Source organism: Jaculus jaculus, chromosome 18 (genome assembly GCF_020740685.1).
Source record: "Jaculus jaculus isolate mJacJac1 chromosome 18, mJacJac1.mat.Y.cur, whole genome shotgun sequence".
In the NCBI taxonomy this organism is placed as follows: Eukaryota; Metazoa; Chordata; class Mammalia; order Rodentia; family Dipodidae; genus Jaculus; species Jaculus jaculus.
The window spans coordinates 58,844,807-58,860,412 of NC_059119.1; the positions used below are offsets into that span (position 1 = coordinate 58,844,807).

The 15,606-nt window shown below is 41.6% G+C and overlaps 1 protein-coding gene across 5 annotated transcripts in view; it reads right to left on the reverse strand.

Annotated features, from left to right (window-relative positions):
- The window catches only part of LOC101606968 (WD repeat containing planar cell polarity effector), a 262,683-nt gene that overhangs the window by 246,114 nt on the left and 963 nt on the right, over window positions 1–15,606 (reverse strand). Inside the window, exon 1 of one of the 5 annotated variants that reach the window (XM_045137785.1) lies at window positions 3,829–3,924. The exons of the other annotated variants lie outside the window; for them this stretch is intronic. Within the exon in view, the coding sequence (XP_044993720.1) occupies window positions 3,829–3,835 (7 nt within the window). The 5' untranslated portion in view covers window positions 3,836–3,924. Of the gene's footprint in view, window positions 1–3,828; window positions 3,925–15,606 lie in introns of those variants that run through there. 5 annotated transcript variants of the gene reach the window in all.

Sequence of the window (15,606 nt, forward strand, 5' to 3'; positions counted from 1 at the left end):
TTTGGTCACCCAGGCCAAATGAGCCAACGGGTGCAATAGTGGCACGTCTGTTATGGGGGAAACCAACTTCCCCTGTACTTGGACAGGAGGGAGGGAATACATCCCTGTTACTGAAAACCTACAACAGAGGTAATCATGAGCCCTAGGAGTGCAACATCTACTAGTACCTGATTAAATGTATATACGAGGCTCACCAAACTGCCCAGTAAGCACTTCTCTTAATGTTCATACCCACATATTAATGCTACTCTCACTTTTGGTCAGAGAAGCTTCTGTTTTCAGATGATGGTGACTGCTGGGATGACTCGAAAGGCTCCGTAGTGCTGAGAAGAAGTGACAGAGGAGTGCTCAGCACTCAGCACAAAATCTCTATCACACCTTCCAAGGCTCAGGATCCATTGTGGAAGAGGTGGCTAAAAGAATGTAAGAGCCAAAGGAAGGGTAGGACTCCTTACAACGTGCTCCTCCAGACACAAAATGGCCTGGATATCCACGACCTCACAGTGCCTGACACTCCTACACAAGATCATCACAAGAGGAGGAAAAGATGATGACATCAAAATAAAAGAGAGACTGATGGAGAGGGGGAGGGGATATGATGGAGAGAGGAATGGCAAAGGGGAACGTGGGGGAAGGAGGGAATTCCCATGGTTCACTGTCTATAATTATGGAAGTTGTCAATTAAACAAATCTGATCAAGGTGCTTGCAGCAGCGCTCGCCAGCCCTGTGTGGCACAAGCGGGCACGAGGATCCAGCTTGACGTTCAGAGCCAAGTCTGCAAGGCAGCCGCGTCCTGCAACACGGTCACGTGAGCGCTGCCGGGAAAGCTGCACGCTCCTTATGCATTCGTATTTGGATTAACTTTTGGTTGTTCAACATTCAGAAACCTTTTACTATTGCCCAATGTTTTTGTGTCTCCCACATTATGTGACCCCCCCGCATGGGGTAGCAACGCAGTTTAAGAAGCCGTGCTTAAGCCTGACAAAGTGTCCCCCAGAAACTGTCGCTTGTGTAACGCATGATATCGGTCTTCTGGGTTCTTGGAAGATGGTACCGTTTAACAGAGTGGCCACAGTGGTGAGGAGAGGAAAAAGTTCTTAAGCGACGCTGGGTCAGGTTCACCGTTGGTTGATTTTAAAAGAAAGGGCCAGGCCTCGAAGGGCTATTCATTACAAAATTCCATAAACACAATGTACAAATGGGGTAAATCTATTCAGAAAAGTAGATTAGTCACCAAGCTGAAAGGAAGACAAAATGGGGGGGGGTGGTTGCCAGTGCATTCAATTAAAATTGTTTTTGAATGAGAGTGGTAAACTTCTGTATGATTTTTGTTGGTGGTGGTGGTTGTGGTGGCTTTTTGTTGTTGTTGTTGCTGATGTTCTCTTTTGTTAAAAAATAAAAAGGTCTCATTAGTAGCCCTGGCTATCCCAGAACTCCCTGTGTAAAACAGGCTGGCCTCCAGTTTGCAGTAATACTCCTGCCTCCTGAGTACTGGGGTTACGGGTATGCTGGGCTATACTTTTGAATATATGAAAAAAATGCTAAATTATGCTATTTACAAGGGTGAATTTTATGGTATATGAATTATATCTCAATAACAAAAGAGGGTAATAGTGCAAGACTCCTCAATGGTACACCAAATAACCAAATATTAACTTTTCAGGATACTTTTTTTTTGGTTTTGCAAGGTAGGGTCTCACTCTGGCCAAGGCTGACCTGGAGTCCACTGTGGAGTCTCAGGATGGCCTCGAACTCACGGCGATCCTCCTACCTGTGCTTCCCAAGTGCTAAGATTAAAGGTGTGCGCCACCACGCCCGGCTTTTTTTTCAGGATCCTTATGTTACCAAGCATCTTTGGCTTTTTTTGTACACCAACTATAGCTATTTTGATAGACACCATTACCATTTGGGGGGAAAGTGGCTCACTAGAAAAGATCAGCTTGTCAAAAGTATCGAAATCTTCAGCTTTTCGTGTCATCGGCTGACAGGCACGTGACCTAGGAAGCTGTCTGTAGTTTCTGAACATGTAGGCATGCTTGAGGCTTCACCGCTAGAATGCTGTACTTGTGGTTTTGTAATACTCGATTCTGCAAAGGTATGATGCATGTTTTTGCTGTTTTGTGCTAACATCTCAATTTCACTCACGGTTTGTCTGCCTACTGTCAAGCCTAGTGTCTGGACTTTTTTTCTCTACTTGATAATTGTCTGTAGAAACCCTTTTTATACTAGAAAGGGAATTTCCTTTTCACTATCATTATCAATTGAACAGAGCACGCAGCTAATTTTTCTTCAACCAAAAAGGCTGAAATGAAAAGCTTAAATTGAAAATTCTAGGGCTGGAGAGATGGCTTAGTGGTTAAGCGCTTGCCTGTGAAGCCTAAGGATCCCAGTTCGAGGCTCGATTCCCCAGGTCCCATGTTAGCCAGATGCACAAGGGGGTGCACACATCTGGAGTTTTTTTGCAGTGGCTGGAGGCCATGGCACGTCCATTCTCTCCCTCTCTCTCTCTCTCTCTCTCTCTGCCTCTTTCTCTCTCTGTCTGTTGCTCTCAAATAAATCAATAAAAATAAAAATAAACAAAAAAATTGAAAATCCTATTATTCAAAATGTATAAACAAATACATATTTGAATAAATATTCAAATGAGTATTTCCAAGTCTGTAGCACTTTGAATTATGACATTAAACTTTAAAAAATTACAGTAAGAACCAAAGATGGTGGCACACACCATTAACCACAGCATTCAGCAGGCAGAGGTAGGAGGATCACCATGAGTTCAAGGCCATCCTGAGACTACATAGTGAATTCCAAGTCAGGTTGGACTAGAGTGAGACCCTACCTTAAAAAAAAAAAAAGTAAAGAAACTACAGTAAAAATTTGGTATATTCCATACTCTTACATAAAGTTTTAAATTTAGTCATAGTTATTTAAAGAAAGATAATAAGTAGGAAATTCAAAATAGCACAACATGTAACCCATAATGATAGACATTATTTCTTTTCAAAATAAAAAAGACAAGAAGTATAATAACTGAGGCCTCATTAAAGATGACTCAACTATTTTTAGAGTTCCAAGTTCAATTAAGTCATCTTGGGTTGCTCAAACAACAAAATTAATAGTCATCATTCTGAAGAATCCAGTTTTAAAAATAATTGGAGATGTAAAATAAAAACCTGGAGATATGCCTAAAGCCTAGGAGAAAAAAAAACTCTACTGAGATATATATAATGCTAAAGTTAACAAAGACAATTGATTTGACAATCCTGAAAATTATAAACCCACAAACCTAACTTTTACCTCCATAAAAATAAAAGGACAAAATTATGCTAACAAGAATAAGATAGGCTATATACTTTTTAAAAATAATGCAATTTTAGAAACTGGCTTAGCATTAGATAAGTATTTTCTACCTTGAAAAAAATTAAAAAAAGGATGAAGTGATCACGAATTGTGTAATGAACCAAAAAAGAGAGGGGGGGAAAGACCTAATCAAGTTCTCTTAAACAGCAGCTAAAAATGATCAAGTGTTTAGTGTGTTTACGTAAACGTAGACCCAAAGGAAAGGCCTACTCTGTGTAAAAGACAAAAGGTAAGATTTATCCTAAAGCATGAAATCCATGAAAAGGATAAGGATGGAACGATTATCAAATCCTAGAGGAGTAAAACTAAAGCCTGTGAGCCCACCCCGATAATGCTGCACCCAGAAACAGTAAGCAGCTACAGGAAGACCCCAGCACAGGGTAGGGCACCTCCCAGTAAGTTGTTGATGAGGAAGGTAGGTCCCTGGTGCCCCCAAAGCAATACAGGCTGTCTCCAAGACGGGTTACCTGACATAGGCAGGCGGCAGGACACGGGAGCTGATGACGCCACGTGCTTCAGTGGCCGGACACTGAGAGGTCAAGCCGGGGCTGAGCAGGAGGCCTTCATCCCGATGGCTGTCATGGTGCTGGAAGGTGCCATGCAGCCTGCTGGGGGAGAAGAGTCATCAACAGTCCCAACCAGCAGTGGAGCCTGGCACCACATACTGGCCCGTCAAGATCGGCTCACTAGCGCAGTGTCTGTTCCGGGGGTGACAAATTGCTCTTTGATTAGATTTGAAGCCTGCCTCATAGGAGGGAATTCATGCCTGGTACTGAAAAGCTAGTCAAAACCCTGCGGCTGGGAAGGTCACACGTAAATCCTAGAGGGGAAGCCAAAGTCTTTCTGGTTTGGGGGTTTTCATCACTAGAAGTTACTACATAAGCTCATTTAGAAAAGGATCCTGGGTAACTGCGGCAGAGAACAAAGGCTTCTTATCTGAGGAAGAATTAACATCTGTACCTGTCATGTCCACAGTTATGAGGATCCAATGGATATCTGCAGTCACCTGAGGGGACTTGGGCAGGAAACACTGAGCAGTGTCAGTTTTCAAAGGCACCTATCACTGAATTCCCATCCTCCCCTCTGAGGACGCAACATCGTCCCTTAAAGTGGGGACGATGTAGAGCGGACAAAGCCATGGCATTTCAGAACTCCTCCAAGGACAGTTGCAAGCAGCAGTCAGTCCCTTTGGAATCCATTTCTTTCTTTTCTTTTTGTATTTTTTTAAATTTTTAATTATTTATTTGAAAGAGGCAGAGAGAGAAAAAATGGGTGTGCCAGGGCCTCCAGCCACTGCAAACTAACTCCACACGCATGTGTCACCTTCTGCATATGGGATACAGACCCTGAGTCCTTTGGCTTTGCAGGCAAGCACCTTAACCACTAAGCCATCTCTCCAGCCTTGGAATCCATTTCTTTCAGCTGAAGTTTCTCTGCTGTGAGTTCATGAGTTTCATGACTATTACATGCAGTAGACAGCATCTCGGAGCACTTCTTCTCATCTTCCAGCTCTCACGTTCTTTCCATCTGTCTCTTCTATCATATTCCCTGAGCTGAGGAGCGGCTGATATTAATGCCCTGTTTAGTTAGGGCTGAGCAGTCAACAGTTGTTTATCCTCAGCACTTAAACCAGTTGTGAGCCTGTGCATTAACCACTGTCCATTGCAGAAAAAAGCTTCTCTTAATCCACGCTGAGAGAAGCACTCATCTGTGTAAGGGCAGGTTGGTAACATAACCACTTAGCAAAACAGCTGTAGTATGTTTCCCCAAAAGCCCACGACATTCCCAGCTATGGGCTTTTGATAAAGTATCCAGTACCACGTATGAATTCCTTCCTGTGGAGTGAGGCTCAAATCTAATCAGAAGTAACTGGTCACCTCCAAAACAGTCATGCCTGGTAGGTTACTATTGTAGCACAAAGGATCCACAGCTGGTTAAGACTATGGATGACTTCCCCCAGCATGCCCAGCAGCCTAGCACCTCTGAGCACTGTGAAAGCTACCGTGGGGAGGAAGCCTTCACCTCCGCTTCATAGTTTCTCTATGCCTGCCACTGAAGTGTGTGATGTCTTCAAAAATAGGATCTTAAAAGCTGGGCGTGGTGGCGCACGCCTTTAATCCCAGCACTCGGAGGCAAAGGTAGGTGGATTGCCATGAGTTCGAGGCCACCCTGAGACTCCATAGTGAATTCCAGATCAGCCTGGGCTAGAGTGAGACCCTACCTTGAAAAACAAAAAAACAAAAAAAAAAGGATCTTATGGGCTGGAGAAATGGCTTATCGGTTGAGGTGCTTACCTACAAAGCCAAAGGACCCAAGTTCAATTCCCCAGCACCCACGGGAGCCAGATGCATGAGATAGATGGTGTATGCATCTGGAGTTTGTTTGCAGCAGCTGGAGGCCCTGACATGCCCATTCTCTCCCTGCCCCCCATAAATAAAAATATTTTTAAACTTCATTTTTATTTATTTATTTGAGAGACAGAAAGAGGGAGAGAGAGAATAGGTGCGCCACGGCCTCCAGCCACTGCAAACGAACTCCAGATTCATGCGCCTCCTTGTGCATCTGGCTAACGTAGGTCTTGGAGAATCAAACTGGGATCCTTTGGCTTTGCAGGCAAATGCTTTAACTGCTAAGCCATCTCTCCCAGCCTCCCCCCACCCAAAATAAAATATTTTAAAACTAGGATTGTCCCATCTAGTTCTAGAACATTCCCAGCTTCGTACATGAGTACTGGGGAAACAAAGTGAGATCTTCACCTTTGTGTGGTAAGTACTTTACCCACTGGGCCATTGTGTTTGGGTAGGCTTTATATTTTCTTAAATTTTCTGGGATACACAGCTCTCCTAAGCCATTGGATTAACTCTTGAAAACAGTGCAAATAACTCTTGAAAACAGGAAAATGGTGTTTTTGCTCTTTACCAGAAAGTCTCCAGCTATGTAGTAATCTTAAGGGTTTTTTTTGGCCAGTTCAGAATGTCATGTCTTCACCTAGGACCAGACTCAATATGACTCAATCTCATTCTTTTGACCAGTGATCAAAGTCTTGCAACTTCAGTTGCTCATTTTACAAACTGTTGATTGAGAGGAGCCCATCTTTTATGACCTTGAGCCTGTTAACATCTGACCAGCTGCCAAAAATATTATTATTGTTCCCACTTGAAGTGCTACATCTTTGCAGTCATGCTGGAAAAACTTGTGGTGACTCTTCACTGGCCAATACCAGTGGCATTACACAAGACACAGTTTGTATTTCTATGGGCAGTAATTTTTTTTTTTTTTTTACATATAAGCTTCTCTTCTCTACAGAGTTGTGAAATAGCTTAGCCAAGATACACATTAAGTTTCAGTCTTTCAGTTTTCCCTAATTTTTCAATATTGGTTCCTCAAGGAGCTCATAGTCATTTGATTTAGCAGTTGTATTACTAGAGGTTTTAGAGCAAAAGCCCAGGCCCCATTTTCACTTTAAAAATTTATCTTTTAGCCGGGCGTGGTGGCGCATGTCTTTAATCCCAGCAGCACTCAGGAGGCAGAGGTAGGAAGACCGCCATGAGTTCAAGGCCACATTGAGACTCCATAGTGAATTCCAGGTCAGCCTGGGCTACAGGGAAACCTTATCTCGAAAAAACAAACAAAAAGAATTTATCTTTTGGGGTCTGGGGAGATTGCTCAGTGGTTAAAGGTATTTGCTTAGAAAGCCTGCTGGCCTGGTTTTCATTCCCCAGCACCCACATAAAGCCAGATGCACAAAGTGGCATGTGGATTTGGAGTTTATTTGCACCAAGAAGCCCTAGTACACTCACTTTTTCTTCCTTCCTTCCTTCCCGTCTCTCCACAATAAATAAATAAATATACATATATACATACATCAAGTAAAAAATATATCCTTGAACAAGTCTGCACAGTAGATAACTAAAACAAAAATAGGTAAACATATACAGCTGCTATCAATATTTCTATAATATAGCCTTGAAAACAATGGCAAAGGTAGGGAGCCTAGAAGATTACTACTGTGATTAAAAATGCAAGCTCAAGAACCAGGTGTGGTGGCTTACGCCTTTAATATCAGCACGCAAGAGGCAGAGGTAGAAGGATCGCCATGAGTTTGAGGCTACCCTGAGACTCCATAGTGAATTCCAGGTTAGCCTAAGCTAGAGTGAGACCCTACCTCAAAAAACCAAAAAAAAAAAAAAAAAAAAAAGTCAAGCTCATTGATACAATTATTTCTCCATTAAGAAATAGAAGGATCCTAGAAATGCATTGTTCTTTTTAAAACTTCTCTATATTAAATAAAATTTCTACATGTTATTGTGGGTGTATGTATATATACTCTATAAGCATACAGGCTATATTACATAGAATACAGTATCTATCCTGTATACTATTATAAATATCACATATTTTACAGCATACTTATACTATCATATATATTGTATACAACCTTCAGTATACACACACTGTAGACAGTATGAAAAAGAACTGTCCTAATACTTAAATATCTAAGTGATCATTGCACCCATTCTCTCTGTCTTTCTCTCTGTGTCTCAAATAAGGCCTCACGGTGCCGAGAAGTGACAGAGGAGAGGTCAGCACTGCAATATCTCTATCACACCTTCCAAGGTTCAGCATCCACTGCGAAAGAGGTGGCAGAAAGAATGTAAGAGCCAAAAGAAGGGCAGGACTCCTTACAGCATGCTCCTCTAGACACAAAATGGCCTGGATATCCGTTGACCTCACAGTGCCTGACACTACCTACACAAGACCATCATAATAGGAGGAAAAGATGATGACATCAAAATAAAAGACAGACTGATTGAGAGGGGGAGGAGAATGGAGTTTCAAAGGGGAAAGTGGGGGGAGGGAGGGGATTACTATGGAATATTGTATACAATTATGGAAGTTGTTAATTATAAAAAATTAAAAATGAAAAACAAAAAAGAATCTAGAGGATAACTATGAATCCTAGACCGATTCTTATATTTTAACTCTTCATTTGAAACAGATACTCAGAATCTGTGTTGGCTAAAAAATATTGACTCCTCACTTGGGCCCAACCAGGCAATTAAAAACAGGATGGGGGCTGGAGAGATGGCTTAGTGGTTAAACACTCGCCTGTGAAGCCTAAGGACCCCGGTTCGAAGCTCAATTCCCCAGGGCCCATGTCAACCAGATGCACAAGGGGGTGCACGCGTCTGGAGTTCGTTTGCAGTGGCTTGAGGCCCTGGCGTGCCTATCTGCCTCTTTCTCTATCTTTCTATCTATCTGCCTCTCTCTCTGTCTGCCGCTCTCAAATAAATAAAAGTAACAACAACAACAAAAAAAAAAACAGGATGGGTGCCTGGCATCTCTGCTGTCATTTTGTATCTTCTTCCTTTATTTGATTCAGCTTCCTGCTTGACTTAGCCTACTAAATCTATCGCATCTCTCTTGAAGGCAGAAGGATAAGAGATAAGTCCCTACTGTCTTAAATCTGCAGTCACCTGGGTTCCCAGAAAACCAAAACCTGGGAGCTGATACCACTTCAGACAAAAGCAACTATCCGAGAGTGAGGCAGCTTGGCAGATCAGAAATAATCGCTTTGCAAGAACCAGATTGGTCCCCTAAGGTGATGGCAGATTAACAATTTATTGACCCTGCTGGCCCGCCTTGCTGGACAAGAGCAGATGCCAACTGGGTGTCCTGAAACTTACCTCAATTCTCACCCACAAGTTAAGGGGCCAGCCCCACAAGGCTACCCCCTTTCACTTCCAATGCCAATCGCAAACCCCGGGTTATGACCTCTGTTCCTGACCAGTATGTTCTAAATCAAGGTTTGAACAGTTTGCTGAAGCAACACAGAAATTTCCCTGGGTTTGTAGAATTTGCTGGAACAGCCCAAAAAACCAAGGACTTGACTTCCTTGTTACATGTTTACTGTTACTTGTAACAGTACTGTTACATGTTACTTATAAAGGACACAGATGACCAGCCAGGAAGAAGAGATTCAAGGTTCTGAGGAAGGGACGGGAAATTTCTAAGTCTCCTCTGGATGAGCCACCTTCCAGAAACCTCCATGTGTTCAGGCATCCAGAGCTGTGTCCTTTCCATTTTAAGGCAAAGTTGATTATCTCACTGGCTGTGGATGAGAAATTCAACCTTCAAAAGTGTGGGGGTGGGGAGGGAGGGAATTACCATGGGATATATTTTATAATCATGGAAAATGTTAATAAAAATTAAAAAAAAAAAAAAAGAAATTCAACCTTCAGACACGGAAGGTGGAAATGGCTGAGAACCTACTTAAGACAGTTGGGTCCTCTAGCAAGTAGCACTTCTGAAGATATACAAAAACTACCACACCCAAGTATGGGTGTGGTGGTGCACGTCTTTAATCCCAGCACTCGGGAGGTAGAGGTAGGAGGACTGTCGTGAGTTCGAGGCCACCCTGAGACTACATAGTGAATTCCAGGTCAGCCTGAGCTAGAATGAAACCCTACCTCAGAAAACCAAATAAAAAATAAAAAAACTACCACACACATACACACCAACCACCACATTAGTATGCAAAAAGATGTATCACTTTGGGGGACTGGAGAGATGGCTTAGCAGTTAAGGCATTTGCCTGCAAAGCCAAAGGATCCTGGTTCAATTCTCCAGGACTCATGTAAGCCGGGGGCAGGGGGGGGTGCATAGGCATCTGGAGTTCATTTGCAGTGTCTGGAATCCCTGGCTTGCCCATTCTCTCCCTCTGTCTCTCTCTCAAATAAATAAATAAAATATTTTTTTTTTAAAAAAAGATGTATCACTTCAGTAATTCCAACGATTTTAGGGTCTGTGTCCAAAAGGAAACAGAGGCAGTGACCAAACATGTTAATTCTGCAATTTCAAACATTTTTTTAATTTCAAATAATAGTAACCAAAAAAAAACCTCCCTTGGCAATTAGTTCTAATAAGTATGGAAGCTTAATTCATATTAGATGCGTATTTCAAATTTACATACTTAATCTCACCTAGGAAGCGACTGTCAAAGCAGCATGTCCTGAATAATCTCACTTCACAGAGTAGCTTGTGAGTTTATATCATGTCCCCAAGAAGACTGAGTGCTCTGGGATTATTGTCAGCCAGACAGCTTTTTAAACATCATCATCTTTAGCCAGTCACACACATAAGGAAAGTATTATGCTTTAAAATAAAGATGGGTTTCCTCTTGTGAAATGAAGTTTATCATTTAGGTAAGTACGCTATGGGACAGTTTCATGTTCTCTAGAATAGAACTGAGCTGGCATTTCATCTCACTTTTCCTTTCCTTTATCTCATTTCAAACATTACTGATGGATTAAATGTTTTATGTACAACAGAAAAAGTACCACACCATTAGAGGTTGGAAATATGCAAAATCGAATAGTCATTTAATCTGAAAGATTCTTGGAAGCTGCTCTTAATTTTAATATTTGAAAACAAAGGATGTTAAGATAAATACAAATTTTCCAAGCTCCCTAGCCTATACCCTCTAGATTGAACAAATATACTTAATATGAAAAATATTTTACCCACATATCAAATATTATGGTGAATATTTGAACAGCAAATACAAACAGTTCTAATCCCAATTAGACTATGGTATGAAATGTTAATGTATTTAAAATTTTTAATTATACATGAAATTAATCTAAACACTGTACTTTAAACAACTGGTTATTAATATTTCATTCAAATTTAAATAGTAAAAACACATAAACAAGTGATACCAAAGGCAGAAAATTTTTAGTGGCAAAATTGCACACTGTAGGAAATCTAATTTTAGCCTCTAGGAAATCTTAACTGTGAACAGTCCAACACAGATAATCATAGAAGTGATTCACGGTGCTTCTTGGGAAAATAATAACTAATAATGCTGCAGTAACAAAATATAAAAATAAAATACTGAGACGTATTTGTGCCTCTTAATTAAGTCAAATTAATGTCGCAGATTTAATTACTAGATATAGTGTCACAATAATGTTAGTGGATAATATAAGGTAGTAAATTACTGAAGGTCCTACTCCTGGTTTCATATGAACTTTCAGCATCATCATTATTTAAAATAGGATTATATAAACATCACAGTATTAACATTGGGTTGATAATTGAGGTGAGTCAGTCACTCAGCCTATGTTGCGTACAGATCAGGACACCGTTCTTAACAGAAGGACAGAATGAGGACACGCTTGTCAACGAGTGCACAGTGACCATTTGCAGAAACTGCTCTTTCCACCAGCCCTAATACACGAGAAGCCAGAGAACATTTCACACACATACAAAATAATGTTTTCAATGTCATGTCCAACTGTGCCATACACATAAATCTTAGTGGGCTAACAATGGGCACCTGGTATATTACATAGGCTGGTACACACTGACGTAAGATGTGCAAAGATTACAGCTAGACATGCAGTTAGATAACCCAGAACTTGGCATATCCAATCTGTTGATAGTCACTGGGTGGAGTATAGAGCAAAGTCTTGACTCAAACATGGAGAATTTACTACCAGTAAATGGTAAAAATCAATTACTCGGGCTGGAGAGATGGCTTAGCGGTTAAGCACTTGCCTGTGAAGCCTAAGGACCCCAGTTCAAGGCTCGATTCCCCAAGACCCACGTTAGCCAGGTGCACAAGGGGGCGCACGCACCTGGAGTTTGTCTGCAATGGCTGGAGGCCCTGGCATGCCCATTCTCTCTCTCTCTCTCTCTCTCTCTCTCTCTGCCTCTTTCTCTCTCTGTCTGTCCCTCTCAAATAAATAAATAAAAATAACATTTAAAAACCACCTAAGGATGAGCTGGAGAAATGGCTTAGTAGTTAAGGCATTTGCCTGCAAAGCCTAAGAACTCAGGTTCGATTCCCCATTGTACATGTAAATGGTGGAACACACATCTGGAGTTTGTTTGCGGTGGCTGGAGGCCGTGGCATGCCCATTCTCTCTCTTTCTCTCCTTTCTTCCCTCGCCCCTCTCCCTCAAATAAATAAATAATCTAAAAAAATATAAAATTATAACAAGAAAGCAACTAAAATAAAATTCTACAGATAAGGTGGGCATGTAGACCCCTGCCCGTGCCTGCTCGGAGTAGGGAGGAACAGGTCTCTCAGCACAGATACCAAGGGAGAGCTTTCCCTGTTCACCAATGCCGTCAAATATGCAGTCCAACAATAAAAAAAAAAAATCTTTAAGCCACGATATTAGTCTTTAATAAAATACCATACATAAAAAATACTCAGATTTGTGTGTATATATGCATATATACAGATGTTAAATAGGTAATAAATATATGTTTTTTGAGAAATGCTTTCATACCGTTACATCCTAAGAAGTAGAAGACTTTCCCCTACTCCCACCCTAGCAACCATCACCTTGATTTCCCGGTTCATCATTGCCCTCCTCTTCTTTAGGAATTTATAAGACACATACGAAATCTTGAATACCAGTGTTTGTTACAAAATTAGTTAGTTGTGTTGCCATGACAAAATGCTTGAGGCTGGGTACTTTATAAAGAACTTGATTTAGCTCACAGGTTAGGAGGCTTAAAGTCCAACACTGAGTAGTTAAAATTGTTTAGGTCCTCACGCTGTGTCACAGCGATAGGTGACATCACAGGACAGGAGCAAGTGACAGCCAACCACACAGCATGTGTAGAAACAGTGCAAACTATAATCCTAAAATTCCAATTGTCATAATCTCAACTGTTGAAATATCAAAATTATTTGAGTCTAAACTCCCCCCCCAAAAAAATCACAATCTAAAGAGATTAAGAAATCTTGATTGTTGAAATCCTGAAGATCTAAATCCTGAGAACCACAATCCCCACTATAAAAAGAACAAGAAATAAACAGAAAAGGAGAAAGTTATGTTTAGAGTTGTGTATTTTGTATCATTAGAATATCTGAGAAGTTTGCAAAAATATGCATGCCATGATTGTCTATTATAGTATCAAAAGTATTCTATGGAGGTTTTGTTGTTTTTTATATGTTCCTCAAATAATTCTCCTAAAAATGTAAATTGCCTTAAATTTTTCATAATTATTTTTCCAAAATAGTAATTTGGAAATTTTAGAGTCTTGAGAATTTGGCATTTTCAGGATTTTAACATTCAAGATCATAGTGTTTAGGATTGTCTTTCAAGATTACGGCTCAAACCCATGCTTGTAGAACCCAAACACATTGGATGGTCTCAACAAACACCTCACTCTCACTGTAACATATTCCACTCTAGACACGGAACCCAGCGCTGAGAAAGGAAGAAGAGCAGATTCAGCACAGTCCTGCTCCCACTGCTAACCTAAAAATGTCTCCGCCTAGGAGACAGCGGTAGACACTGAGAGGCGCAAAACTCATCAAAGGCAGAAAATCAGAGCTTGCAGAGAGCTCAATACTCAAGGAGACTCAAACCTGCTCTCTAAGGATCAGGAAAGGCTGTGGGAAATGTGGTGGAAAGGTTGTAAGAACCACGGGATGGTAAGGAATTTCCTAAGACATTGCTTCTCCTCTTCTCTCCCCCCACCAGGAAAAAGAGTGAGGGTGCATTCATGTCCCCACAACGAACCCCAATAACCCACTGAGGAGTGGCCTCATGAAAATGCGTGTGGGAGAGAGGACACATTCAGAGTATAACCCGATGGGACTGTCACCAGTATGTGCACACAGCAAAGTTCCCAACCAATTGTTTTAAAAAAGTAAACAAGGGCTGGAGAGATGGCTTAGCGGTTAAGCGCTTGCCTGTGAAGCCTAAGGACCCCGGTTCGAGGCTCGATTCCCCAGGACCCACGTTAGCCAGATGCACAAGGGGGCGCACGCATCTGGAGTTCGTTTGCAGAGGCTGGAAGCCCTGGCGCGCCCATTCTCTCTCTCTCCCTCTATCTGTCTTTCTCTCTGTGTCTGTTGCTCTCAAATAAATAAATAATTAATTAATTAAAAAAAAAAAGTAAACAAGCCAGGTGTGGTGGCACATGCCTTTAATCCCAGTCAGAAGGCAGAGGTAGGGGGAGGCAGAAGTAAGAAGATGGCAGTAAGTTCCAGGCCAGCCTCAGACTCCATAGTGAATTCCAGGTCAGCCTGGGCTAGAGTGAGACCCTACCTCGAAAAACCAAAACCAAAAAACAAACAAAAAAAACACCAGCTTGGCATGGTGGCACACACCTTTAATCCTAACACTGGGAAGGCAGAGGCAGAGGTAGGAGGATCACCGTGAGTTTGAGGCCACCCTGAGACTCCATAGTGAATTCCAGGTCAGCCTGGGCTAGAGGGAGACCCTACCTCGAAAAACAAACAAAGTTAACACGAACAATATAATTTGCTAATGAATCTTTGACAAATGAGCCAAAAATATTTAACGGAAAAAAGACAGCTCATTCAATAAATGGTGCTGGCAAAACCGGATATCCACTTGCAGAAGAATGAACTTAGATCTCTCTCTCTCTCTCCCTGTACAAACATCAATCCAAAGTGGACCAAAAACCTCAATCTAAAACCTGAAACAAAGAAAGTGCTAGAGGAAAAAGGGTGAACACACTCCAGGAACAGGCATAAGCAAGAACTTTCTGAACAGGATTTCAGAAACACAGGACAGAGCACTAAGAATCAACAAGAGGTACTACATGAAATTAAAGCTTCTGTACAGCAAAAGAAACCAACGCAGCCACCAGAATGGGAGAAAAACATTTACCACCTATACTTGACACAGGGGGTTATTAGCCACATTTAAAGATCTCCAAAGATTAAACACCAGAAAAATAAACCTGCCAGTCACCAAATGGGCTAATGAAATGAACAAACAGTTCACAAAAGAAGGGAAAAGAAAAAAAAAAAGCGCAAATGGCCAATAAGTGATTAACGTTTGACACCCTTAGCCATCAGGGAAACATATATCAAAACAACTTTTAAGATGTCATCTTATCCAAGTTAGAATGGCTATCACCAAGGAAACAGACAACTGCTGAGGAAGAAGAGGGGAGGCAAGAACCCCTATCCTGTGTTGGTGGGAGTGCAAACTAGTACAGCCATCATGGAAATCAGGGAAGCTCAAAAAGTTGTAAGCAGCCGGGGGTGGTGGCGCACGCCTTTAGTCCCAGCACTCGGGAGGCAGAGGTAGGAGGATCGCCGTGAGTTCGCGGCCACCCTGAGACTACACAGTGAATTCCAGGACAGCCTGAGCTAGAGTGAAACCCTACCTCGAAAAACAAACAACAACAACAACAAAAAGTTATAAACAGTCCTCCCAGATGACCCAGCCATACCTCTCCTC